The sequence below is a fragment of the Pseudorca crassidens genome, chromosome 10, assembly GCF_039906515.1.
Source record: "Pseudorca crassidens isolate mPseCra1 chromosome 10, mPseCra1.hap1, whole genome shotgun sequence".
Classification (NCBI taxonomy): domain Eukaryota; kingdom Metazoa; phylum Chordata; class Mammalia; order Artiodactyla; family Delphinidae; genus Pseudorca; species Pseudorca crassidens.
Window position 1 is genome coordinate 23,183,741 of NC_090305.1, and position 24,255 is coordinate 23,207,995.

Genomic DNA, 24,255 nt, shown 5'->3' on the forward strand with positions numbered 1-24,255 from the left:
TTACAGACACCACAGACTCATGTGTTTTTTAGTTTTGTTAAAAAAAAATTCTGACAAATCAGGGAAATGGGGGTTTAGGAGTGGTGGCGATGCAAAAGAAGGAAGCCATGGGGTGGGGGACGGGGTCGTCAAGGGTAGGCGGCAGCAGTGTCTCCTTCACCCCCACGCCTGGCATCATCTCCTGAAGAGGAGCAGACTGTCACACTCCAGAATGGGTGGGGAGTTCTCTACCGCGTCTGTTCAACTGAAGAAAAACATGGCAGTTAGAATAAGGTATGGAAAAGAAAAAGCTAGGTTGGTAGAAAAGGCCCCCCACCCCCGAAACACATGCAGATGTTTGTGCAGTGTGTAGGTCAGAGGACACATTTGGGGGTAAAGAAAGAAATACTTCGATGAGAAGAGACCCCATAAAGAGGTCAACTAAACATCCCAACAGGGCATCAAGACGGGGGTGCAGGGGAAAAAACAGATGACAAATTTGTCAAGAGCCCACTATGCACCAGGGGCTTTAAGAAAAAACCCTCTAAGGAACAAGGAGAACCTAAAGGACTGGGGAAGCCAGTTTCATGAGATCATTACTCACTGTAGGAGGAGATGTCTATCTCATCAGGCAGCTCACTAATGTTGACTTCAAAGCGATCCTGCACATCATTGAGAATCTTGGCATCATTCTCATCTGACACAAACGTGATGGCTAAGCCCTTGGTGCCAAACCGGCCTGCTCTGGCCACCTGGAAGGAGACAGATGATAGAATTGGTAGACCCCAAAGAAGGAAGACACCCAAGAGGAGGGGTGAAGATGTATGGTATGAAAAGATAAAGAAACTAAGGGGGTGGGAGAGGACACTAGGATACCTTCCGGGTGTGGGGCTTACCCGATGCAGGTATGTGTCAGAATCCTCAGGCATGTCGTAGTTAAAGGCGATGTTCACCCGCTCGATGTCCATGCCTCGGCCAAACAGGTTGGTAGCCACAAGAATTCGTCGTTGAAAATCTTTAAACTGCTGATACCGAGAAAGCCTTTGTGAGAAAGGAAAGCAGAAAAATGTTGAGATTCCTTGCTCTCAAGGGTCTCTTCCTCGCAAGGACACAAAGCACCTTCCCCATCTCTGACTCACCTCTCCTCCTGAGGCATCCCACGGTGGATGGCAATAGCTGGGAAGTTCTGCTCCACCAGGAGCTGGGCCAGGGCAATGCAACGCTGCACAGACTTCACAAATATCACCACCTGTGTGTGTGTGTGTGTACATATAAGATTGGAGGGGATGTGCGTCCATGTGGGTGTGTGTGAGAGAGATTACGTGCAAGAGTTTTCAGTAATTACACTCTTCTAAAAGAACTCCTCTTAGTCCCCATCACGCATTTCCTCTTCTGCTCTAAACATTACTTAGCCTTTCCCTCTTGGCTCTGATTTTTCCTGAGCAGACAGACATGCTGCAGAGAAGGTATGGAAAACAGTAACTAAAATTACCAGACATATTAGGAGACAAGGATGAAGCCACCTCACGAGTGGTAAAAATTTGAACTAAAGTCTGGAAAGACCACGACCGATATCCCGACTCACCAAAACGTCAAATATAAGAACTTACCCTAATTCTAGAAAGTAGTTTTTAGTGCAAGCAAATCACACCACAGGTAAAGTGATGGAACACTTCTCCCTCAGTTAAATAGTACAAGAAACAAAACTTAAGAATCGAACAGGCTTAATGTATTTCTGGACTTCCACCACCTTATTAAAACTCTTCAAGGATTTTATAATTTGAGCTTTATTTTGTTGAATATCTATGCCAGCCATGGAACAGAAAAGCAGTTCCCACCTTGCTCACGCTCAGTGCCACCAAAAGACATTTTTCTCTCATTTAATAGAATTTTCATTTAAGAGAATTTCTCCACCATTCTCTTTCACATGACACACATGGTTTCCTCAATAAAAGGATATATTATAGAGGTTCCTGCAACAGTTGGAGACGTGCTCATTCTCCCTACTGGACCTTGAACAACTGACCTGGTTGAATTCAAGGACATCCAGAAGGTCAAAGAGCTTCCGGTTCTTCTCGTTGTCCTTCAGTTTCACGTAGTACTGCTGCAACCCATGCAGCGTCAGCTTCGTCTCATCATCCACGAAGATCTCCATTGGCTGGGGGGGAGGGGGGAGGGAAGGGGTGGGGAACGGGAGGAGGGCAGAGTGGGGGGGTTAAACCTGGGGGGGTGGAGGAAGTTGATCTCCAATACACCCCATGGCGGGATGGGGAGAAGAGAGGAGATTGGAAACCCAACCCCACCCCCAAAAATACCCACATATTAATGTGGTCTTTTCCACAGTTGATCTAATGTCCTTCCTATCAGCTGAGTTTTAAGATTTTCCAACTGAAAATTTTCACGGGAAAGAAACTTTGCAGGGAGGAAAAGACACAGTACAACCACCCAATGGCAAGATGCCATTACCTCAAATGGAGGTGGTGGAGGAAAGAAAACAATGGGAGGTGATTCTCCAAGAGAGAACATGATCCAAACACCTGGGAAATGATGGGAAACAGTGACTCGAGGTCAGAATAACTCCATCAGAGCTGGTTTAATATTGGGGAGAGGAGAAGGACTACTCCATTTTATGCTCTCAACTACAAGAATCATATCCCCATTACGAAGGTGGATGTCTTCCATATCCCCATTAGGACGGTGGAAGATCAGAATGCTTCAGTGGACATAAGTCAAAATGCCATGAAAAGAGAAGCAAAAATTACTCAAAATGAGCAACAACTTGCCCTCGGACCACAAGGAAACAGTTTTAAATAAGACTGGTCTCAACTAAAAATCAAACCACCTAAACTGTTACGTGGAAGGTATCAATAAGTAGTGCTAAAAAGCAGATTCAGAGCAACAGTTATTCACTCATCTTTAAAAACAAAACAAATCATATACACACACAACCCTTGAAGGGAAGGAAGGCAGCATTAAAAAAAAAAAGGCAGAAATTGACACAAGACTCAACTCCAAAGCCCAACTTTCCTAGCACTCTTCACTAACTTGAAGACATAGTTAACATAAAACCCCAGGGTCCAAGATTTCGGGAAAGGATGTGTGTGTCATGGGAGAAAACCAGAAGCCCAATCTCAGAAGTCAGACTAGCAAAGGTAGGCTTTCCAAAGAGAAGTTCCATGGCTTCTTTCAGATCTAATCTGAGCCCCAAGTACAGCTGAAGAGTTTTGGTCCCATGGGAAGCAGAGCAGGGAGGGAAAGAACACACTCCACTGCTTATACAATAGCCCCGCCTAGCCCCAGACCCTAGCACCCACCTGGTTACATCCAAGTGGAGCTCCTCACTTTACCTTTCCCATATCCCTCTAAGTATTAAAAAAAAAAAAAGTGTTTAAAAAATGAAAAAAAATCTACCACCCCATTCAAAACACCCCTCCCCACCAACACAAATGGAGGGAAACAGGGAACACGGCACGCCTTGGGTTCAGGAAAAAAAACCGGGAACGGAAAAAGAGGCTGGTTTGGTCCTCGGCTTCCTGGTCAGGTTCCCCGCGGCCTCCGCTGCCGCCATCCACCGCCGGGTGCCGTCCACATTCCCCCGCCGCGCCACGGTGCTTCTCTGCTGCCGGCTCACATCAACCGAGGTTCCGGATGGGTGCGAGGAGGTACGGGTGGGAAGGAGTATGGACTCGGGGACTGAGGTGCCAAAGGCCCCCACCCCTGGAGGTGGGGAGGAAGCGGATTCATCTGTGCTGTTTGCTCTTCTTTTGGACATGCCCTGCCATCTGTCTGTCCCTCTCTTGCTCTCCTGCCACCGGGACATTATGAGTTTGGGGAGCAGAAGGCTCCGGTTGTATGCTCGATGCCACCTTGAGGGTGCGTGGCTGTAGGGAGTATGTAGGAGACGATGGGTGGGTGGTAGGGCAGAAAATCCTGCCCTCCCCCAAAAGGGAGAAGAGGTTCAAAAATGCTGTGATTAAAAAAAAAAAGTCGAACACTTCCCGCTCTCACGTTAACCCGACCAAGTCTTCCGGAGTTTCCCTGGCGCCCGCGCAGACCCTAACACTAACTGTCTCTGCCTCTGTGTGTCTCTTCAAGGAGTCATCACTCCCAAATGGGCATGTGCCCCCTTCTTGGCGCTTGAAGGACAAGGGAGTCTGGAGGAAGAGGGCGCGGAGGGGGAGGAGGCAGCGGGCGGGGAGTGGAGGGAGAGAAGGTAGAAGGGTATTTACGTCTTGCATGAACTTGCGGCAGACTGGGCGAATCTCTTTGCTCAAGGTAGCACTGAACATCATGACCTGCTTCTCATGGGGGGTCATGCGAAAAATTTCCTGGACATCCCGACGCATGTCTACAAGAAAAAGGAACTATAGTAGAAGAGAAGCATATATCGTAAACAAAGGCCAGAAACAGGCGTACCAATGAGGTAAAGACTGTTGGTAAGCGAGAGTCTCGGTTCAGGGGAAGATTTGCCTCAGGCCTCTCTCTACTCTATTTTCTCCAACCACCATATAATCATATCCATAGTAATAACACAGTGGAAAGAACAATGGATTTGGGACCAGGTTCCAGCTGTGTATTTTAACCACACAAGAAATTACATGAAACCCCAAAGCCCACAACTAAAACATGGGGATAAAGCCCACTGCAGAGGCTCACAAAGATTAAGTCCTCTGAAAAATGCTTTACAAGGAAGGCCCTTCTCCCTAATCCTCTCTCCCCAAGCTCCAACTGTCTACAAATATCGCGCACCTATTACATTCCAGCTGTCAGAGTCCATTCCATGCTTCCTCTGGATCACACTGTCCTATCCAGTCAGGCAAATATGACATCTCTACTTGGAGCCCACCTTATAGCTCGCCATCTAGAATAGCCAAAGATCATTTGGAATGACTTATCCCTGGGGCTATGTCGATCCCTACTCTCTCATTCACCAAATTTGAGTTCTTACAAAACATTTTCCTTACTTAACCCCACTTAGCACACCAGAATACCACACCACACAAACTCCCACAAACACCCTCCACATTAATTCCAGAACTTAAGTCTAGAGATCTATTCAGCTATAAATTCTGACAATATATGCTGAGCTGAGGATGCCAAAAGAGTAGACTGTCTCCTCGTCCAGCTCAAGTTTCTCCCCTATGACACCCACTATAGGGTTTTACAAAGAAGAATGGTGGTGTGACTAATATCCAACATCAGCAAAGTCCCTTCTCTCAAAGTAAACATCACCAAAAGAAAGAACGTAACACCCTCCTCCTTGATCACTAAGGATGCTTAAAAAGCCTAACAAAGACTGACCAGGGAAGCCAGAGCCATCAGTCATGGGTGATAGATTAAGAGTCGTCCTGGCACTAAAGTGCTCCAGTGTCAAATAAACATCATTTGGCTCCAAAAGGCAACTCCCAGATCACTAGCCCAGTCTCAGCACTGCTACTCACCGAGCTGTTCAAGCATCTTATCGCATTCATCCAAGATAAAGTGTTTAATGTGTTTGAGATTGAGGCTCTTATTTCGAGCCAGGGCTAGGATGCGGCCAGGGGTCCCCACGACGATATGCGGGCAGTTCTTCTTCAGCACCTCTTCATCTTTCTTGATAGACAGACCACCAAAAAACACTGCGACCTGCCAATCCAGGAGAAAAGAGTATCTCACGAGGAAGGAAAGAATTCAACCTCCCCAAGGTTCCCATCCTTTCAGTTTACTCTAAACCAAGTCTTAGAACACTTCAGAGCTAAAAGGAACATAGGAGATCACCTAATCTAAAATTATTATATACCCCAAACATTAAAGCTAAGAAACAAAAGTGACCTGCCCTAAATTGCATGGCTGATTGAGGCACTGAGGACCAGCATTTAGTTCTTCTGACTTAATCTAACAATCTTCCTTCCCCAAGGCCAGGCTTCACTGTAAAAATGAGGACGGCAAGAAATCACCAGTGTCAAGTACCAAAAAAAGCTCATGGACATCAAGTTTTCCTAAATGACCCCAGATTTTTAAACTCCTTTGCATAAACCCTATGAAATTACTGACTCAGGCTAAATATACTACTCCATGTTAAAACCATTAGGGGAATGGTTGTTGAGGATCTGGGCCTTAATACCCTCTCAAATAGCACCAAAACTGCTTTTTAGTTTCAAGGGGGAAAGATCAGACTGACAGGACCCTAATTCTAGGGTAAATCTAAAACCATTAACTGTGGGACAGGCAGGTTTGCAACAAAACAGGAGATACATAGCATCATCTATGAAGAATTCTTGCCAAAAATGTTCAACTTGAACCAGTTAAGCTTTCAAATATAAATTTCAGTTTAGGGACTTCCCTGGCAGTCCAGTGGTCAAGAAGCCACGCTTCCTATGCAGGGGGCGCAGGTTCGATCCCTATCAGGGAACTCAGCTCCCACATGCCGAGTGGCACGGCAAAGGGAGGAAGGAAGGGAGAGAGGGAGAGAGAGAGAAAGAGAGAAAGCAAGCAAGAAAGCGCAGTTTATAGGAAACACTGGGAGGGAAAAACAAGTTAAAACAACACAAGGGAGTAACCAGACAAACTCAGAGGTAAGACATTCTGTAGAACTAGCCCAACGTCTTAAATCACTGAAGCATAATTTTGAGCAAAAGAAAGAAAAGTAAGACTATATCAGGACAATTTATATTTGATCTTGACACCAAGACCATCCTCTTTTGAGTCCACAAGGTGATGAGTCAGACCTATAGAGGAAGAAGTGCAATCCTAGCTCTCTACTGAGCTCAATGACAAATGTTTCTACAGTCATTAACAATAGAAACGGTTTCCTGGTTTTCAACTTATAGAATCAACCTACCAACAAGACTGCTTGCTAAAAGGACAGCAAGTACACCGCAATGAAACCGACAATATAAGAATACAAACATACATAACACACACACCAGCTTTCAGACTATGTTTAGATAATTTAAATTAATACAGTTTTCAAATTCTAGGAGAAAAAGTGTAAACAAGCTAAATAATCTTTCACGAAAAAGTCAAAAAGGCCTTTAAGTTGACAAACTGAGAAAATAGCACCGAATACTTGGTTTCACAGAACATCAGAACTTAAAAAAAAAGTTAACTAGTGGTATTCTGTGAAGTACGATTAGACGGGAAAACAGAAATCTTTTCGTTATAAGGCCCTCTGGATTACCTATGCACTTTTACCAGGCACAGATACTACTTTTACTACTTTGGTTTTAAACAAATTACTTTTAGTCTAGGGCTACTACTCACACATTCCTAGTTCTACATATAAATTAAAAATCAATTATGAGGAAAATTACAACAATCTGAACAAAAATACTGTTTTTCTTTCACCCAAGGAGGGTACAAAGTTATATACATCAAGCATATGTTTATGCTTCTCAAACTCCAATTACCCGAGGATCTTGTCAGAACACATATTCATACTCGGTACGACTGGAGTGGAACTCATGCAATCTACATTTCCAACAGGCTCCCAAATGACACTGAAACCACAGGTCTGGGAACCACACCCTGAATATCAATGCACAAGCATATTTATAAAACGTGTTAAAAACCAAGGCAAACTATAAAGCTTCTCCAAAATCAAAATACAGCAGACATCTCTGAAAGTATAATGCATACCCAAATGAGCCCTAGAACATAAACCTCTTATACACCTAAGTTGCAGAAACTTACTACGTACTACATGCAACTGAGATTTGTGTATAGATATTTAACACCTGTGGGATGTGAAGACTGCTGTTCTAACAAGTCTCCAATGCCTCCAACTCCCCACACCCTCACTCCCCCAGGTCTCCTTACCCTAGCTTACCTTGACGTTGGGCATGTATTTAGAGAAGCGTTCATATTCCTTGCTGATCTGAAAAGCCAACTCCCGAGTGTGACACATCACCAGTACAGACACCTGGGGGGGAAGTAGACGGAGACACACATACAGTATATCCCTTCACCAGGCATGTCACAAAAGCACACCCAGCAGATCACAGGTGACTACAATTCTGGATCTAAATCATTAACCCCGTGATTACTACAGAATATTCTCATGCCTATCTGTCAAGGATGATAAAGGTCATCTTAACAACAAGCACTCCTGGCTCTGAATGCATCATGTAGCAGAGACGAAAATACCCTTCCTGAACATTACTAGCCAAAATGCCTTCCCCAGCACTCTCCCCAAGTGTACCTGCCCAGTAACTGGCTCCAGCTGTTGCAGTGTAGCCAGCACAAACACCGCCGTCTTTCCCATGCCTGACTTGGCCTGGCATAGGACATCCATTCCCAGGATGGCCTGAGGGATGCATTCATGCTGGACTAGAAGTAGGGAAAAAAAAAGATAAATTAGTTTCCAGAGAACTCCACCACCTTTTTCACCAGGCCAAACCCATTTCTCACCACTCAATTCTTAAGTTGTTCTTGTCAATTTCCAGACCCTTTCTACTTCTCTGCCCCCTCAATCAAAGTGATTCCCAAATCAGACCTTCCCAGTTCCTTCTAACATAGCCTTCCAGCTATGGGCCCAAAGTCCTGCTAACAACCCTCTTGCATCTACCAGTTGGACGACTTAGGTGCTTCTGATTCTGTCTGAATGTTCCTTCATCTGTAGCAATCCATGAATTTTGAGTGCCTGCCACAAGCCATTTCTCATACTTAGATTATCATGCTTTGGGGCACATAACCGTGCAACAACCTTGAACAAAATGAAGAACTTGGTACATGACCCAAAAGCCAGCCAGGTTTCCAGAGACCAGAGTTGGCCTGGCCCAAGGGTCCAACCAGCTCCTCTCTGGAAATTTTAAACTAAAAGTCAGAAAGACAAAATTTAAAACGGGCAAGGAAAAAAGCCCCTCTAAGTTGCTTTTAGATCACTAGCACTTACATGCTATCATGAATGAAAGACCAACTTATATGAACCTCTTCTATTGCTAAAATAGTTTTTAGTACTTATTTCCTGGTCTATCCTGAATATAAATCTGTATCACCTGACGGACCACGACCATACTGTTTCCTGTATCCTTAAAGACCCTAATGAATACTCCATGCCCAACAGAAAATTTACCTTCTGATGGATGCTCAAAGCCACAGTCAACAATGGCCCGGAGCAACTCTGGCTTGAGCAGGAAGTCACGAAAGCCAGAGCTGTGAATGGAGACATAGGAGCCCTTGACATCCTTCTTGGCAGGGGCCTCAGCCCCATCTCCCCCAGCTGCTGTCTCCACCTCATCATCTTCATAGTCCAAGAGCTCATTGTCCACATCGTTCTCTGCCATAACTGGGCCGGCAGGGGGAGAAGGGGAGGGGTCTCTGGATGAGTTCACGCAGAATAAGGGAAGACAGAGGAGGAAAGTGGGGGCTTGAGGAACAGTAGAGGAAAGGAAACACAATAGTTTCTGACAGAAGAGCTGGGGAAAAAAAAAAGAGAAAACTCATCAGTCATGAGCAGAGCCTTCACCATCTTTTCCATCCCCACACTCTTTCCACTTTCCCTAAGCTAGGAAACATTTACCTGGAAAAAAAATAATAATAAAGAAGCACAAGACATAAAAGCGAAAAGCAAACATAATACTGGGAATGGGAAAAGTGGGCCCAGGGCAAGTGGTTAGGACGTAAGTCCCCAAAAAGATAGGATCGGAGAAGGAGAAACCAGAAAGTTGGAAGGGCAAAATCGACTTATAAACTCCTGGTCTGTGACAGTAACAAGGAAAAAAAAAATACACGCCTGAAAAACAGAATACTACTAATGACTTAAAATGGAGAATGAAGATGTAAGTGACAAAACGAAAAGTCCTCAACGGAAGACCTTGTGCTTTCCCTATAATCTCAAGGTGTCGACAGCAGCCATCAGTCAAGGGTGATAGATTACGGTCGTCATTACGCAAAGCGCTCACTTTTCAAAATGAAAACATCATGTGGCTGCCAACCACCTCTCGCAGCATTCCAGCCTCCCACTCCTCAATAACCTTCTGGACCTTAAGAAATCCTTGTGTAATTAATGACGGAGAAAGAGGCCTAGAGAAATGGCTCGGCCGGGAAAAAACCCACTTCTCCATCATACGATGAATAAAATAGAACACAATAATTAAGAAAGATGTATCCTCGTTCCGGCTAACAGAAGCTTTACCAAGTGACCTTCCATCACCATTATGTTACTCCTAGGTGTAGCTCATTTCCGAAAACACACAACGACACCACTGGTAAACATTTGGAAAACACTCCAGATAACAGTGGGCAGTCCGTGGTGAGAAAAATCCAACTAGGCCCACAAGTCGGGACTCCTTCCATTCCCACCACGGACCGAGATAAGCGGGAAAGTGAGAAGAGCCCCGCCCTCTGCAAATGCCCAGGACCAGAAGACGCCTAGCGCCGCCTCTCACTGTCGCTGGGTTCTGAGGTAACTGAGGGTCCCACCGAAAGAGCGAGGAGCAAAGGAAGCACAATGGCGCCGGGGCCACCATCTTGGATTGGGCCCCTCTGGCTTCCCTACCTTCCCCCGAAGTTTCTTGATCTCGAGGGATGCAAGTGATGGAAGTAACAACCCAGTCAGACGCCAGCGACCAGACCATAGCCTGTACAAGGGTTATCAGGAGGCTGTGCGACACGATGGCCACAGAGAAACGCAGATGGAGGCGGATGGTGCCGAAGGCCAAAGCTTACCTGAGCAAGGCGAAGGCGTATGGCGGCGGTAACAGCGACGAAAGAAGGAATCTGCCTTCACTTCCGGTTCCCGGCTTCCCTCTACCCCGGCCTCCCGCCTTACGACCGCGCAGACGTAAAGAACCGGAAGAAGGACCTTCCACGGTTCTATAGTTCCGTGCGCTCCAGGGTTGCCTTTAGAAAATGCCTGTGTGGAAAACAAAAATTTTTTTTAAGCCACTTCTAACTCCTCCGCTACTACCAGTAACAAAAGGCATAAAGGAAACTAGCATCCTCCCCATTGTTATCTTTTTTCCTCTTGTCCTGCTCTTTTCCACGCCTCTCTCTTCATTTACGTTCTTGCCGCACAGGCCTTCTCTCTGGGCACCCCTCCGTGGGTGCAGGAGGACCCAAGGTGGCGGGATTTCGAGTTCCCACGGGGTCCTTGGTCCGGTAGTCAAGGTGACCTGGGGACGTTGGCGCTGGAGCTAGGGAACGACCGGCCCCAGGTGTGGGAAGTGAGTCGTGCTCATGAGTCCTAGCCCTACCCTTTCACCAGCCCTGGAGCCGGTGGACGGCATTTGCCTAATGTTGGCCGAGGTAGCTGATGCCTTAAGAGTCCTAAGGTTCGTGGGCGTGGGCTGGAATCAGGAGGGGGTTCTGAATCCACTGAGTGGGGTACAGGGTCTAGATTCTGCCCCAAATGTTAACGATAAACGCTAGGGCTTGAGAGTTAAATAACTTTTTATAAGTGTTGTTAATTCTACCGGAATGTGCTTAGCCGTGCCCCCAACAGACCCTTGGTTCAGCCTGGATTTTTTTTCCTGAATGAAACATTTGATATATCTCGCCCCGCTTTTGTATGCTACAGAAGTCAGATGTGACTTAACAAAACTGACAACAGACGTTTGGCCCTTTACCTGTTATCACAACCATTTAACACCCAGGTGTACCATTATTCCCATGCTATATCAAGCAAACAGATTCAGAGAAATAAAGCAACATGTCCAAAGTAATACAGCTAGTAAGGTGACAGAGCCAGGATGTAAACACCTCTCTATTCTCTAGTGTATCCTGACTCCCTGCTTAAAGAGTCTGGTTAATAAATACACACTACAGATTACCTCACTGGTTCAAGTGCTTGGTGAAGTAGGCTCGTTTTCTGTGGCCAAAAGAAATAACAGTGATCCAAGGATGATGTTACAGAAGCGCAGTTTTTCAAACCCACAATATCAATCTTTTTCAACAGTATTTATCAACTGCCTGTCCTGTGCCAAATGCTATCCTGAGATCTGGGGACACAGCAGTGAACAGCCCTGTCCTCACAGAGTGAACTCACAGAGTGTTGTAGGGGAGACAACACATAAACATGTCAAGTATCGATAGGTGCTATGAAGGAAAATAAAGCAAGGTAAGGGGCAGAGTGCTTGTTCCTACACCCCAGCTGTTCTCTACAGTTACCATCTATAGTCCTCAGGTTCACAAAGGAGGAGCCACGTGTTTCTCACTTTAGAGAAAAAATAATGTACCATTTGCTTTTGTTTCTCAAAGCTCCAACACCTTTTGGGTGTTTGGGGAATACATAAACAAGGAACAAGAGTGACTGAAAATGAGAAATGATGAAGCAAAAGGAGGCTGATTCCACCCAGCAATTGATTTGCCCATAATTATTTTATTGACACTTTTATTGTTACAAAGGGAAAGTAAGGTGTTGAGGATGTAGAAAGGAAGGCCATGCACATGAGGGGACACAGCATCACTTTAGATCTCAGGAAGCAGTAATAAGCATCTGATGGGTCTTTGGGGAAACAGGAAAAGGGGGAAATCCAATAAAGAGAAAGACCAACTTAAGAGAGACAAAAAGAGAGGCTAAGAAATGCAAACATCTTCCTGGAACCACAGAAGAGAGGCTAAATGAGGCCATCATTTAATCTATCTTTTCAGGGATAATAAGGTCTCTGGGGAAAGAGAGGTGGGAAGAACCAATTTTTTAGAGAATTTCTAGGGTCACAGAATGAATGAGTAGAATTACAAAGCCACAGACAGGAGTGAGAAAACAGCTATGTTTAAGTTTTGGTAGGTGGGCAGAGAGTAGTAATAATATCACAGGTTTGCCATTTATTGAATCACAGCTACTACATGCTGGAAACCATGCTAAACTCTTTATAGAATGATTCCTAACCAATGCAACACCCCTGCAAGGTAGGCATTATTATTATTATTCCAACCTTGCAAAGGACACTGGGGTTACAGTTTAAGTAGCTTGTTCTTGTTGCCCAGCCAGCAAGGGGCAGGGTCAGAAGAGGGACCCGAGCCTGCCAGGCTCTGAAGTCAGAGTGTTTTCACATCCCTACTTCTCCATGCTACAAATTTCACAGAGGGGCTGGGTGAGGGTGACTTGGCAAATTCCAAGCTCCCAGTGAAAGAACAATAAGGAGATTCAGGTCTGAGCAAGATATTTATAAATTTCACAGGAGAATTATTGGATCCTGCTTTCTAGAATTTCTAGGGAATGCAAGGGAGAGAAAGGATTATGGTGGGAGTTGATTTTGACTTGGGGATTTCTTTGTAGGAGGGAACTGGCAGGAGGAGTCAGGCCCTAGGGTGGGTCCTAGGCAGCAGTCCGGTAGTTGGGGTGGACCTGGGGCCTGACGTCACAGACCATGCCAAGAAGCTGGGCCAGGACACGTTCGCGGCTTCTCTGCTGGGAGCTCTGCATGCCCTGCACCTGGCGCCTTGTAGCCTGCTCCACCTCAGCTGACAGATTCCCTTGGGAGCCCATGGCCTGGTGGGTGGGAGAAAGGGTGGAAAAGAGAAACGAGAAAGCAGAAACAGAGAAAGAAGCATCCACGCATGTGGAGGGAAGGGTCCTGGAGCAAGACCAGAAAGAAAGGCCCTCTCCAAAACCACTCCCATCCGTGGAAATATCTAGACACTGAAGAGACCAACATAATGCCCTCTCCCCTAAGACCTGACATGCAGCATCACCCTACAACAGACCGTACCATCCCCACCACCTCACCACCCATGCCCATAAAACTCGGCCCTCCACCCCAAATATCATCATACTCTACAGAGACTGTGGCAATCCCCCCCCACTTCCACAAGCCGTACAAGTCCTTCAAAACTCCTAGACGCTCTTACATATCACAAAGCTTGACCAATATCATGGTCTTCATCAGGTCCCCTTCAGCCCTTTACTACCTTATTTTCTTGTGGAATCACCCTGTACACACCTCACCAGATATACCGACCAACTTGCACCCTGGGGTCCCATCCCAGCCTCCCCCACGACTCACTGCCTGCTGCTTGCTCTGGAATTCCTGCTCTCTCTCTCTGCGGTATTGCTCCACTTCCATCTGTGCCTCCTCCTTTGCCTGCTTCAGACGCCGGGCCTTCCCTGGAGGCAGGAGAAAGGACTGAAAGTGGGGGTAGACCCCACACACACAAAACGTGAGAGCAGGGGTCAGTCCCTCCCAAAAAGTTAGTGCCTTCTCTCAGCCAGCCAAGAACTAGATTCTGACACCCACCCATTTCTTCCCTCCTAATAAGCGCCCCCAGCCTCCCTCCCCCCACCCCACCAGCCTTGGGTTATCCTAAGGACTCAAATGTTTGCTGTCCTTCCACCCCCAATTTTCTCTCCAGATTCCTAAGGGAGAAATGAGGAGACTCACTCTTTCTGGCATCTGCCACCTTCTCAGCCGCCCGCTTCTCGGCTTGCAGGAGCTGCTGGATACCCTGGGACTGACTGGCCATTTCTGTCGTTACGACCGATGCCGTTTCGGAAGCTACCAAGGTACCAGATGGCTCCCCCTTTCCCCCTCCCCTCACACCGCCTCCTCCTCCTCCAGCTGTTTGCTGCAGCCTTCCACTACCCCTGGGTCTTAGTGCTCCCCTTTTCGCTCAGCCTCCTGCACCGGGTGTCTCCCCCAAACTGATCCTCCCATTGATGGCTGGTCCTCCTCTCCCACCTCTCACTCTGGCAGTACCCAGAAGAACCGCCTGGGGGCAGCAAAGACCAGGTCCAAAGCTGCCTGCTAACTTCACAGCAGGTGCAGGGCTTTCCCAGTCGGAAGGTCTAGGAATGGGGGCAGGGGCCGAGAAGAGAGGAGTATTTGAGAGAGAAGGAGGCATAGAGGGATTGAGAATGGGGTGAGGAGGTAAGGAAATTATCATGCGTGGTGTGTTGGGAATAGAGTGTGCTGGGCTTCTCTGAATTCTTCCAACTTCTTTTCCTTTTTCTCCCTCCCATTTCCATCTCCTTTTTCTACACCTTTCCCAATTCCAAATTTCTCCATTCACTTCACGTGCTTTGTCCTGCGGTTGTTTTCCTTGTCTTTTGCTTCCTGTGTTTTTCTCTTTTATGATCTGTCCCTTTCTTGATCTCACTGTGGTTTTGATTTTTCATTTTCATTGTGATTTTTATCCTGTCTTTATCTCCCCTGTTTTCTCTCTCTTCTCATTTTTTCGCCTATCACTGAACCATCTCCTCTCTCCTCCCAGTAGGGGGAAGCGGGGTTAAACCTCCAAAGAGCCCTTGCTCTTCCTTTTCCTCGCCTGTCGTCCAGTCTTCCGGTTTCAGACGGACCCTTTATCTTAAGTTCCCTAGTTTCCCCCCGGAGGCTAAGGCCAAGGAAACACCTCCCGTCCCCTCGGGGAGGAACGGCATCCGGTAACGCGCCTCAGTTCATTTCCGTCCTTTACCTGCGTCTCGGCTTGCGCCATTTCCGTCAGTCTAGAGTGTCTCCGCCCTTCCCGCCTCCCTTCCTCGGAGCGTCTTAAACACAGGCTTCGGGCCTACTGCTCCGGGGGTACTTAGGGGGCGGGGGGCAGGTCTGATGAGTAACCCCTCCCCCCAAGTCCCAGAGGGAGAAGCCTCTACATCTGTCTGTCGGGTACATTATATTCAATTTCTAGATCATTATTTGAAATTGTGACTTTTTAAAATTCAGGTTTCTATTGATAAAAATTTCCCCCATCACTCTCTATTTGTCTTTATTATATAACAAAGTACTTTATTAAAAATTTACCTGGACTAATGAGCCTTTAAGTAATCATTTATCCTTTTCTCAAATTTCACATTAAAAAAAAAATGTGACCCCAGCTCCCCTCAAAATTGTTTTCAAACCTATCACCTGGAAAAGGGATGAGGGTTAGGACTGGCCTCATCTCTTGCTGAAAATGTAAGAAGAAATGGGGAACCAAAGGGAGAAACAGAGGGAATATCAGAGATGGAGGGGGAGGGACCATCCAAGGCTGGGGTCCTGACTGCTGCCTGTTTATCCTTCTTCCTCAGCCCAAGAGTTCCATGGCCTCCACTTCCCGACGCCAACGCCGAGAGCGTCGCTTCCGTCGTTATTTGTCTGCAGGACGGCTGGTCCGGGCCCAAGCCCTCCTCCAGCGACACCCAGGCCTTGATGTAGATGCTGGGCAGCCTCCACCACTGCACCGGGCCTGCGCCCGCCACGATGCCCCTGCCCTGTGCCTGCTTCTTCGGCTTGGGGCTGACCCTGCCCACCAGGACCGCCATGGGGACACAGCGCTGCACGCTGCTGCCCGGCAGGGCCCTGATGGTGAGTCTGCTTCATGGGGAACAAGGTCATGAGCAACTGGTGGGGTGTGAGATGAAGGCCAATGGTTGAAAAATAAGCTAGTTATTTGGTCATGGGACTTAGGGAAATAGTTGACCAAGTTGGCTTGTGGCTGTCATTTGTGCCTTTACATTACTGAGCTACCATTGTCTGAAGAGCCCAGCATTCCCCAAACAGCAACTAGTATTTAAATTACACATCTCTCTAGATTAGTAGCTACTTTGTCTCTTGACTGGTTGTTTGCGTGTAGTGTGAAAAGCAGGATAGAGGGTACTCTCTGCAGTTACATTGCCTGGGTTCAAATCCCAGCTCCACACTTAATAGCTGTGTATTCTTGGCAAGTTTCTAAACTGGCCTGATGCTTCATTTGCCCATCTGCAAAATTATATTTCATTTCATTTTATTTTATTTCTTTTTGTGGTACGCGGGCCTCTCACCGTTGTGGCCTCTCCCGTTGCGGAGCACAGGCTCCGGACGCGCAGGCTCAGTGGCCATGGCTCACGGGCCCAGCCGCTCCGCGGCATGTGGGATCTTCCCAGACCAGGGCACGAATCCATGTCCCCTGCATCGGCAGGCAGACTCTCAACCACTGCGCCACCAGGGAAGCCCCCATCTGCAAAATTAAATAACAGCAACCATTGCTGTGTGCCAGACACTTCTCACAAAGCAACTCATTTAATCCTCACAGCTACCCTATGAAGGTATAAGTACTAACATCATCCCCCATTTCTCAGATGAGGAAACAGCACAGAGAAGTTTAAGTACTTTGCCAAAGTCACACAGCTATTAAGAGCAAGGGTTGTATCCTAGGCAGCCTAACTAGACTGCCTATGCTCTAACCTGTGTGATCCTTTGTAGAATCATACAGTAATAATGCCTGTGTTCAAAGCACCCATGCTGTGACATATGTTTTGAGAATCAGCTGACACAGTACATAATTAGAGCACTTGGCACATGATAAACACTCTAGATACTGGCCATTGTTCCTGTGGTTATCAACAGACCCATACTCTTTCACCCACAGTTCTGAAACTCAGAAACACTCTGAGAACCAAACATTTTTCATCAGTCTGCCACCAAACTCATTTGGTAACAAAACCTAACATAAACTAAAGCTAGGCTATTTATGATGTTTTTATCCTACTGATGTCAGTATTCATATGTTTCACTGCAGAAACATTCACGTGTTTGGTTACTGGGGCTACCCAGTCTCTCCCGGGCTACATAATATACAGTGTACAGTTGTCCCTTGGTATCCGAGAGGGATTGGTTCAAGGATCCCCTCCCAAGAGACCAAAATCCACAGATGCTCAAGTCCGTTTTATAAGATGACGTGGTATTTGCGTATAGCCTACAAACCATCTTCCTGTATACTCTAAGTCATCTCTAGATTACTTAAAATACCTAATACAATGTAAATGCTATGTAAATAGTTGCAGGCAAGCAGCAAATTTAAGTTTTGCTTTTTGGAACTTTCTGGAACTTTTTTTTCCTGAATGTTTTAGGTCTATGGTTGGTTGATTCTGCGGATGCGGAACCTGAGGATATGGAGGGCCAACTATATGTATACTTTCAGATCAACTCTATCAAATCCCCAAAATAACTGCATTCTGGAAAGCCTTTGATATTGAGGGTTTCAGATGGAGACTTGTTGATACATTAGTGGCAGCAGAGGCAGCTCTGCAGAGGTACAGCCCTCCTAGGAAAATAACAGGTGAAACCCCTTTCCCCTTTTAGAGATTTTCCTTCTATAGTAAGAACATTAGATGAAAACCTTTAGGTTGGGATGAACAACCTGAACTCAGTTTGATTGCTCTTATCATCCCCCAGCTCCCCACGAATATACAGGAACCTCACCCACATCCCCGAAACCTCCCCCATATAGTCAAAAATCCCCTTTTCTTTAATTCCCCTAACATAAGTGAGATAGGCTGCCCTGTTCAGATTTTTTTTTTTTTTTAAACTGAGAACAAAGAGAGGAGGTTTACAAAGCGCAGGCACCTAACTCGACAGTGGACATTGTACATGGCAACAGAGCAGAGTGCCCTGAGGCCAACGTCAGACCCCGTCCAAGCTCCAGCTCTGCCACTTACAGGCTGTGTGACAGGGACATGCAGCTTAGCCTCTATGAACCTAATTTGCTTCTCTAAAATGGAGGTTGTGGCGAGTAAGTGAGGCAAGCATTTGGCAGTTTTGGTCCTCACTGGATGATAAGTATTGTTATTTTTATTCTTGTATTATTCAATTAAGGCTTTTTAAGTAACAGAAATGTCTCTTACAGTATGGTAGGTGCTTCCTTCATTGTACTGAATTCTAAGAAGCATGTGAGAATGACATTATGGTTCCATTTACAGATGAGGAAAGCAGGGCCTAGAAGGTTCAGGACCTTGCTGAAATCTCACCTACACTGAGGTTACTCCCAAGCCCTCTCAGGCCTTCCTTCCTCCTGGTCCCCTGCCAGCCCTACCACCAGGTGGCCTTCTAACTCCTTGGTAGAAAGGCCTGTCTCTAGAGACCACTCTGCCTTAAAATGCAGATATTTCCTTTGAACAGATGAAATGACCCAGAGTCTCCTGGGGGAGGGTAGGTTCCCTTCAGTTTCCATGTTCAAGGGATGTGCCAGTTCACGCTGAATTGTCTGGGCTGGGTTGTCACACCTAGTGAGATGCCAGTGAATGGCCACTACCTTTGAGGCTTTTGGTAACACCTCATGGGGAGGTGGTCTTAGCTGTCAGAGACCCCTGTATAAACACACCTTAGTCCAACAATAGCCATTCTCTATATACAGCAAGAATGAGTGAACATTGAGAAACGGGGTCGTTTTCTCAGTCTTTGCAAAAAGAATAAGTCCAAAGCCAGCTTGTGTGTTTGTTTTCTTTTTTTTTTTAATGTAACATTCACTGCACCTGTGCCAGCACAGTATTAGACATTTCCTATCCTTTACCCACTTTGATCTGCTCAGTAGAAGTAGGCTGTGGCCCTGCTTTGCAGATGACTGAGCTGTCCGGTTTATGTTCTCTTTGCTTTCCAACCTTACATCCCACAGCGAGCCCACAAACCCGAGACTCCTGCTTCGTGACTCTGTCTTCAGTGACCCCAAGCATGTTTTCAACAAACATGCTTGTTCTTTTATCTGCCTCTTGCCTGTCGCCTTCCTGTCCGCCCTACTAAGTTTTCCACCTTGCTAGATTATTCTCCCTTCACAGCCCAGTGTAAGTCCCCACCTCCTCCTGGAAGCCCTTTCCAACCACCCCGCCCACTGTTACCTTTTCTTCCTGTGTCTCAGTCGTCACTTAATATAAACTTCTGCTCTGGCATTTTAAAAAAGTGTTTTGTACCAATTAGTATGAATATCTCATTAATGTAGAAATCATGTCTCATTATGGGGAGGAGAAGAACAGTGCTTCCATCACTAAGAAGAAGTGCATTTTTACTCCACAAAGCTTTTTTTTTCACATTTATTTTTCCCAATATAAAAGTACAACATGTTAATTAAAGAACATAAGGGAAAAGTTGATCTATACTGCTAAATTGGTGGTAAAGTTGGTGTTTCAAATCACTGGAGGGGGTGGTGGTGAACTATTTAATAAACGATACTGGACCATTTGTCTTCTCTGGAGAAAAATAGTCTTACCTTACACCTGACTTAAAAGTAAATTACAGCAGATTAAACACCTATATGTGACAGGAAATGCATGGGAGGGTTTTCCCTGGGGGGAATAAAACTTGGAAGCCAGTATCAAAGAAAACTTTAGCTTTATCTATGATTTTTTTTAAAGGATGTTGCAAAATGAAAATATATTAACATACCTTGTGGTAGGAATAGGGTTGCTCATCATACTATACTTTGTACTTTCTTCTTGTCTTTATATTTCTAGAAATATAGTAGGAAAACACACAAGGGCATAATCTTGGAGTGGAGAAAAACCTTCCTAAGAACGAAATAAAGTCAAAAGCTGTAAAATGAAAATATTGATACAGATTTAACTACAGTACAATTTTGAAAAGACAGATGGGAGAAGATATCTACAATATATGTGACACAGACACAAAGGGTTGGTATCTATACTATATAAAGAGCTCTCATATCTACACATATAATTTCCAGGGGAAAGTAGACAAAGAATATGAATATGAAATTTTTCATTAATAAAGTCATTTTTTTAATCTATCAGATGGGCAAAATTTAAAGGGTTGGGGATATTCAGCTTTGGTAAAGGACAGCACAGGCACTCATATATTCTTTTTTTTTTTTAACTTTGATAATTACCTAGTTCATTTCAAGAGTAATTGAATAATATTCTTTGTCGCATATAGAAAAGGATTCCTGAAAGTGATAAAGCTGTAACCTCATCAGGCGCTCGTATATTCTTGATGACACAAACTTTTTGAAAGCAGTTTGGCAAAATTGCACATGTCGTTTGACTCAGAAATTCCACTTCTGAGAATCTACCCCACAGAAGTACTGTAAGGAGTCCACAAAGACACATCCATAAGACTGATCATTTTTGGAAGCAAAGTCTTTCTGTTGGGGGTGTGAAGATTTGTTTCATGCACACAGTGGAACACTACACAGTCATAAAAAAGAATGAGGTAGACTGTGTATACGCCTGTGGAAAATATATAAATGAGGTGTTAAAATGAAAAAAGCAAGTTGCCAAACAATATATAGTAGTATGGTTGCATAACTGAAAAGAAATTGTGCGTTATGTGTTTATATAAACCAAGAGAAGACTAGAAGGGACCACAGCAAACTGTTAACAGTGATTAACTTTATTCTTTAGTCTTTAAAAAGAAAAGAAAATTTCACATTAATTATGTCCCTTTCACATTAAAATATCAGCTAAGGTTGAAGGAAAGCCACCCATAGTCTACCACCCAGAGACTAGAATGTTTACGTATTTCCATCCAGTCTACCTTTTTCAAGCATGGGGTTTGGTCTCTTTTTCACAGAGCTGTGATTGGATCCTATGTACAGTTTTGCAGCCAGCTTTTTCCACACACAAACATAATTTTTAGTGGCTATTTAATATTCTGTACCAGATTTTACTCATGATGTTTTATAGTTGGAGGCCTTACCCCTTAAAACCTGTGAATTTAAAAACCTTCCACCCTCACACCTGCTGTGAGCCCTGGTGTGATATAAGCCGTTGAAAGACAAGACCAGGTACTTGCTGGGAGGGACAAGTTGGGAGGGCTTGCGACAGGTCACGTCAGTACTAAAGAGAAGCACCCCCACCCCTCCTTTTGATGTGGTTTGGGTTGGGTGACGCTCAGGTGTGCCAGGAGATGGGTGGGGGCAGTGGACCTTGGCCAGCCAAGGCTGGACCCTTCTATCTTCTGCTTTCCTGGCAGTGACAGGACAACCCTTCCTCTCTCTCATCCTTTTGCCAGGTAGCCAGTATGTTCTAGCACCACTGAATAAAGATCTAAAGACTGCCGGCCCACTTCTTCCTGCCGTAGGGAGAGAAACTAGGTCCACAGGAAGGGAGGGTGCCTCACTCATCTTCCTCTGTCCTGAGAGTGCAGAGGTGGTTGGCGACCATGGCAGGTGGCAGGCTGGCCAGGCGTAGGGTGCCGGGTGGGCAGTGAGGAGAGCAGCGTGGCACTCAGCTGATGCGTTGAGGTCAGGGCTCAGGAAGAGGGGAGCTCAGGAATGTCAGTCCCTCTCCTATTTTCCCCCAGCCTCCTGTCAGCCAGGCCCTGAGTGGAACCCTCTATCTCAGCCCCGTTCCCCTGCCCTAGGTCAGCAGTCATTTGGAAAGAGTTTGCTCTGCTGCTGGGAACATTTCTATGGCTCAAATTCATTACTGGGCTGGACTCTCTACCTCTCCGTCCCCCTCCCAGCATCCCCTGGCTAAGGCTGGCTGAGAGAAATGCCCCTGAAAATATTTATCTTATGCAGCTTATTGAAAAGTGATATAAAGAAAAGTATTAAGTATTTGTATATTTAGAATGGTACAAATCAGGGTGTGCAGGTATTTTCCCAGTCTGGAGAACATAGTTTTGGGTGAGAAACACAACGAGAGGCATAAAGTGACAATATTTTCAAGCCAAAAATGGAATATATAGTCAAAGTGTTTTGACGTTACCCTAGGTGGCTGGAGGCAGACCAGAAAATGTCATTGACATAGTAGAGCTCCCAGGACACTAAATTAGTTTGTGAAGACGCAGGTCGGTATATTTTAAACTACCACACTTACCACGCATGTGGTTAAGTATCAGTAAATATTTGTCAGTGATGGTGATTTCCTAGCACCCAGAAAGCATCTATGTGGGCAACCCTTCCATTGCTCTAAGACCAAGAGAGTGGGCTTCCCTGGTGGCACAGTGGTTGAGAATCTGCCTGCCAATGCAGGGGACACGGGTTCGAGCCCTGGTCTGGGAAGATCCCACATGCCGTGGAGCAACTGGGCCTGTGAGCCACAGCTACTGAGCCTGCGTGTCTGGAGCCTGTGCTCTGCAACAAGAGAGGCCGCGATAGTGAGAGGCCTGTGCACCGCAATGAAGAGTGGCCCCCGCTTGCCACAACTAGAGAAAGCCCTCGCACAGAAATGAAGACCCAACCCAGCCAAAATTAAATAAATAAATAAATAAATAAATAAATAAGCCAAGCATTTGAAGCCCTTTAAAAAAAAATAAAAATAAAAAAATAAGACCAAGAGAGTAAGTAACCTGTAGGATTCAAGATGGCGGCCCTACCAAGGAGTGAGAGTTCCAGCTAACTTTTGCTCACTGCTCTCCCACAAACAGCCTACACGGATTTCTTCCTGCCACTGCTGAGTCGCTGTCCCTCTGCCATGGGAATAAAGAATAAGGATGGGGAGACCCCAGGGCAAATTCTGGGCTGGGGACCCCCCTGGGATTCTGCCGAGGAGGAGGAAGAAGATGAGGCCTCTAAGGAGCAGGAATGGAGCCAGAAGCTGCAGGGAGAGCTGGAGGACGAGTGGCAGGAGGTCATCGGGAGGTTTGAAGGTAAGAATCCATTTCCATCCACAGCCGCCCTTCTTCCTCACTGGCTGCTTTTCCTACACCCACTCCACGAATGCTCCCACTGGCTTCCTATGGTCCCTTCTTCTGTGCTGCCCCACCTCTCTTGCCTGTCACCTTCTCATGGCCTCCCTGCGACCACCACCTCCCACCCTCCCAAACAGATGATGCTTCCCATGAGACCCAGGAACCCGAGTCCTTCTCAGCCTGGTCAGATCGCATGGCCCGGGAACATGCCCAGAAGCGCCAGCAGCAGCGCGAGGCAGAGGGAGCCTGCCGACCCCCACGGGCTGAGGGCTCGGGTCAGAGCTGGCGGCAGCAGCAGGAGGAGCAGCGGCTCTTCCAAGAGCGAGCCCGGGCCAAGGAGGAAGAACTGCGTGAGAGCCGAGCCAGGAGGGCACCGGAGGCTCCCGGGGATCGAGTGCTGGAGCCAGCCAGGGCCGGGCCCAGGGCAGAGCACCCCAGAGGAGCGGGGAGGGGCAGACTCTGGCGCTTCGGTGATGTGCCCTGGCCCTGCCCTGGCGGAGGAGACCCAGAAGCCATGGCTGCAGCCCTGGTGGCCAGGGGCCCTCCCTTGGAGGAGCAGGGGGCCCTGAGGAGGTACTTGAGGGTCCAGCAGGTCCGCTGGCACCCCGACCGCTTCCTGCAACGATTCCGAAGCCAGATTGAGACCTGGGAGCTGGGCCGAGTGATGGGAGCTGTGACAGCCCTTTCTCAGGCCCTGAATCGCCATGCGGAGGCCCTCAAGTGACCCCAGGGAAAGAGCAAGAAACTGCAGGAAGTGCAGGGAAGTAAGAAGGGTAAGGTCAGGAGACCGGTGCTGAACGGCAGAGGATGTGGGGCGGGAGCAGAACTTGTAATGAGCAGGGGTGGGGGGATGTGGGCCACCACCACTGCTCCTTGACTCTGCCATTTCCTAATAAGACCTGGTTCCACATCTCACTCCCGGTGTCTCCTCTGCCTTTGTCCATCACTGTGGTTTTCATCACCCATAACATCTCCTTTCTCACTCCACCTGCCCAAACCCACAGCTCCTGCACACCTGCACCATGCACGCACACCCTAACTC

At 46.6% G+C, this 24,255-nt stretch overlaps 3 protein-coding genes and 2 non-coding genes across 9 annotated transcripts; 1 reads left to right on the forward strand and 4 right to left on the reverse strand.

Annotated features, from left to right (window-relative positions):
• Positions 1–22: 22 nt before the first annotated feature.
• Positions 23–10,620, reverse strand: DDX39B (DExD-box helicase 39B). Its single transcript, XM_067752475.1, has 11 exons — positions 10,457–10,620; positions 9,032–9,374; positions 8,159–8,286; positions 7,787–7,879; positions 5,421–5,604; positions 4,209–4,327; positions 2,006–2,137; positions 1,119–1,228; positions 876–1,020; positions 584–731; positions 23–244 (listed from the first exon to the last, which is right to left on the reverse strand). Exons 2-11 carry the CDS (start codon positions 9,240–9,242, stop codon positions 228–230), a joined length of 1,287 nt encoding a protein of 428 aa, XP_067608576.1. The 5' UTR covers positions 9,243–9,374; positions 10,457–10,620; the 3' UTR covers positions 23–227.
• Positions 5,293–5,369, reverse strand: LOC137233174 (small nucleolar RNA SNORD83). Its single transcript, XR_010947343.1, has one exon. It is a non-coding gene; the product is annotated as a small nucleolar RNA SNORD83 (small nucleolar RNA).
• On the reverse strand, positions 9,809–9,886 carry LOC137233173 (small nucleolar RNA SNORD83). Its single transcript, XR_010947342.1, has one exon. It is a non-coding gene; the product is annotated as a small nucleolar RNA SNORD83 (small nucleolar RNA).
• A 1,637-nt stretch (positions 10,621–12,257) lies between the features above and the next one.
• ATP6V1G2 (ATPase H+ transporting V1 subunit G2) lies at positions 12,258–14,414 on the reverse strand. Of its 2 annotated transcripts, none has more exons than XM_067752483.1 (3): positions 14,280–14,414; positions 13,905–14,005; positions 12,258–13,390 (listed from the first exon to the last, which is right to left on the reverse strand). In XM_067752483.1, exons 1-3 carry the CDS (start codon positions 14,359–14,361, stop codon positions 13,217–13,219), a joined length of 357 nt encoding a protein of 118 aa, XP_067608584.1. In that variant the 5' UTR covers positions 14,362–14,414; the 3' UTR covers positions 12,258–13,216. The 2 variants fall into 2 exon arrangements, with proteins under 2 accessions (XP_067608584.1, XP_067608585.1); XM_067752484.1 differs by having other exon boundaries at positions 13,905–14,024; positions 14,280–14,408.
• Positions 14,261–24,128, forward strand: NFKBIL1 (NFKB inhibitor like 1). Of its 4 annotated transcripts, none has more exons than XM_067752478.1 (4): positions 14,261–14,401; positions 15,902–16,178; positions 22,950–23,171; positions 23,351–24,128. In XM_067752478.1, exons 2-4 carry the CDS (start codon positions 15,914–15,916, stop codon positions 23,935–23,937), a joined length of 1,074 nt encoding a protein of 357 aa, XP_067608579.1. In that variant the 5' UTR covers positions 14,261–14,401; positions 15,902–15,913; the 3' UTR covers positions 23,938–24,128. The 4 variants fall into 4 exon arrangements, with proteins under 4 accessions (XP_067608579.1, XP_067608578.1, XP_067608577.1 ...); XM_067752477.1 differs by lacking the exon at positions 14,261–14,401 and adding an exon at positions 14,624–14,765; XM_067752476.1 differs by lacking the exon at positions 14,261–14,401 and adding an exon at positions 15,303–15,500.
• Positions 24,129–24,255: the final 127 nt, after the last annotated feature.

Excerpts from the sequence above, each read along its gene's own strand:
- ATP6V1G2 (XM_067752483.1), bottom strand. The coding sequence starts at position 14,361 with ATGGCCAGTCAGTCCCAGGGTATCCAGCAGCTCCTGCAAGCCGAGAAG. Across the intron at positions 14,006-14,279 it reads GGTGGCAGATGCCAGAAAGA|GGAAGGCCCGGCGTCTGAAG; the intron begins GTGAGTCTCCTC and ends TCCTGCCTCCAG. Across the intron at positions 13,391-13,904 it reads TCCAGAGCAAGCAGCAGGCA|GCCATGGGCTCCCAAGGGAA; the intron begins GTGAGTCGTGGG and ends CCCACCCACCAG.
- NFKBIL1 (XM_067752476.1), top strand. The coding sequence starts at position 15,444 with ATGAGTAACCCCTCCCCCCAAGTCCCAGAGGGAGAAGCCTCTACATCT. Across the intron at positions 15,501-15,901 it reads CCTCTACATCTGTCTGTCGG|CCCAAGAGTTCCATGGCCTC; the intron begins GTACATTATATT and ends CTTCTTCCTCAG. Across the intron at positions 16,179-22,949 it reads TGCCCGGCAGGGCCCTGATG|CCTACACGGATTTCTTCCTG; the intron begins GTGAGTCTGCTT and ends TCCCACAAACAG.
- DDX39B (XM_067752475.1), bottom strand. The coding sequence starts at position 9,242 with ATGGCAGAGAACGATGTGGACAATGAGCTCTTGGACTATGAAGATGAT. Across the intron at positions 4,328-5,420 it reads TAAGATGCTTGAACAGCTCG|ACATGCGTCGGGATGTCCAG; the intron begins GTGAGTAGCAGT and ends TTTTTCTTGTAG. Across the intron at positions 1,229-2,005 it reads ATGTCCTTGAATTCAACCAG|GTGGTGATATTTGTGAAGTC; the intron begins GTCAGTTGTTCA and ends ACACACACACAG.